Source organism: Gavialis gangeticus, unplaced genomic scaffold (genome assembly GCF_001723915.1).
Source record: "Gavialis gangeticus isolate Ggan-Ray unplaced genomic scaffold, GavGan_comp1, whole genome shotgun sequence".
Lineage (NCBI taxonomy): Eukaryota > Metazoa > Chordata > Crocodylia > Gavialidae > Gavialis > Gavialis gangeticus.
This window is the reverse complement of record NW_017729002.1, coordinates 3619707-3621679: the sequence shown is the minus strand read 5'-3', so window position 1 is coordinate 3621679 and position 1973 is coordinate 3619707. Positions and strand designations below refer to the sequence as shown.

Below are 1973 nucleotides of genomic sequence, written 5' to 3'. Positions count from 1 at the left end.
TAGGAGAAATTTCCTACATCCTCCTTCTCCCGTGACCCCCCCCCCCAAAGGAATTAAACAATCTAAAAAGGGAAGAAAATTCAGAGCTCGTCTCGGAAATGAGTATGTGAACAGTTCAGAACAATTACCAAGTATAAGGGCCTAAAAGTTTTAAGACGACTGTAAGAAAGCTCAGACAGAAATTTTGAAAAGCTGCAGCAAGTAACTCAACAAAAAGGATATGTGCACATCTCTTTGCTTTAGGAAATTCAGAAAAAAATATATTAAAATTACCTGAGGAGGATGTTGACCTTGGGGAATCCTTCCCATTTTTCTCTGCATTCTGGACATTCATTCTTTTTAGAAGACAACCACCAGAAGGCTAAGCAGTGTCTACAGAAACTATGCCCACAGTTCAAGGTAGTGGGATTGATCAGAATATCATAACAGCAGTGGCAAGAAAATTCACTAATTGAAATCTGGCGGTTGATCTTGGGAGCAGCATTTGATCTAACTTTCTCTCTCTCAGCTTCAGTTTCTAAAGTCACATCTTCCTCCATTTCCCCTTTTTTCAGGCGATTAGAAAGCTGTCTCCAAGTGCTTAAATCATGTAAAGTGTTAATAATTCTGCAAAACAATGCAAGAAGCCATTATTTTACTACCTAACAACACCAAACAATAGAGAAATATTAGATGCAATAGAGCAAGAATATAAGACAGACACTTTCTAACCCTCCCCTCCAGTTAATCATTTATCTAATGGACGACTATAGCATTAGTAGCACCACCTTCCTCCAAAAATACAACTACTACAGACAACTCAAATGCAAGTTTTAAATGTAAACAGTTAGAACGATAACTTTTCCTTAGTTACTTTGATGTGAAATAATTATTAAAAGTCTCAATAAGCATGTGCTGAGACCATATATATTTATCAACATTTAATAAATAGTTAAAACACTAACTCACTAAGCCAAAAATCAATACAGGTTTAATTTTAACCGATGATACCACCAGTTGGCATAATCTAGACCTAAGTTATTCTAGCCATTTTCATCTTGCGTGTTCCCAGACGAAGCCCCAAACCAGCTCTGCAGAAGCAGACTCCTTGATTCAATGGGGTCCTGTGTGGCAGCTGGCTTGTACCCATGAATGAAGAATGGGAACCTGAACTGGCTCCCCCAGCAGGAATTAGTTGATCACAGTGCTCCTGGATACAACTATAGTTTCCTACCGTCTCACCAACAAAAAACACCAAAAGCTTATTCTCACATTGAGTCCCCACTAAACTTAATCTCAATAGAAAAGATCTATGAGCGTTTCAGAAAGTAAAACAGACATTTTAAAATAAAGCCATTACTGCACACAATGCTAAGTAAGGAAACTACACAGCAATAAGGTGACGGTGCTGTCGAGCACACCCATCGCTTGTGACTACGTAGAAACGATGCGGGCCAATGCAGAATCAGAGCAGGCAAAATGGTTTTGTTTTGCAACTGCCATTACTTTCTGAAAGGTCCCATTTCTAGAGAAGGAACAGGCCTCAAACAGCCTGTCTGGTTACCACTCCTCTCTTCCCTCACTCTTTGAAGAGGCAAAGGTGCGGGCTTATCTCCTCCCTTGTCTCTCTAAAGCACCAGCGGTCTTGCTCTGTCCTGGGCGCTCCCGTGCCGAGCTCGGCAGGCCCCGCTCCCGGAGCCCGCCTCGGCCTGAGAAGCAGCAAGCGCAGGCAGGCACTTACCCGGCCAGCATCCGGAGCCCATGAGCGGCTCCCCTGCGCTTCTTCGCCCGCGGATGCGGCCCGCGGCGGGTTCCTGTGACGGACAAGCCCAAACGTTACCGGAACAACACGCGGCAGCGAGTTTCCGCCCGGCCGCGTCCTCCCCCCTGCCTGCGGAGCCCAGGCGCCACAATTGCCTCACAGGCCCCCGCCCCCACGCCGGGGAGGCCGAGCCCCACGCCTCTTCTGCCCCCGTGCCGCGGCCGAGACCCGG

The 1973-nt window shown here is 45.8% G+C and overlaps 1 protein-coding gene across 3 annotated transcripts in view; it reads right to left on the bottom strand.

Moving 5' to 3' along the window:
• BFAR (bifunctional apoptosis regulator) overlaps window positions 1-1857 on the bottom strand; it is a 10414-nt gene extending 8557 nt beyond the window's left edge. The window contains exons 1-2 of one of the 3 annotated variants that reach the window (XM_019507431.1): window positions 1721-1857; window positions 274-606 (exon numbers count right to left, since the gene is read on the bottom strand). In XM_019507431.1, coding sequence (XP_019362976.1) covers window positions 274-606; window positions 1721-1731 — 344 coding nt within the window. In that variant the 5' untranslated portion in view covers window positions 1732-1857. The other 2 variants (XM_019507434.1, XM_019507433.1) reach the window with 2 other exon arrangements.
• Window positions 1858-1973: the final 116 nt, after the last annotated feature.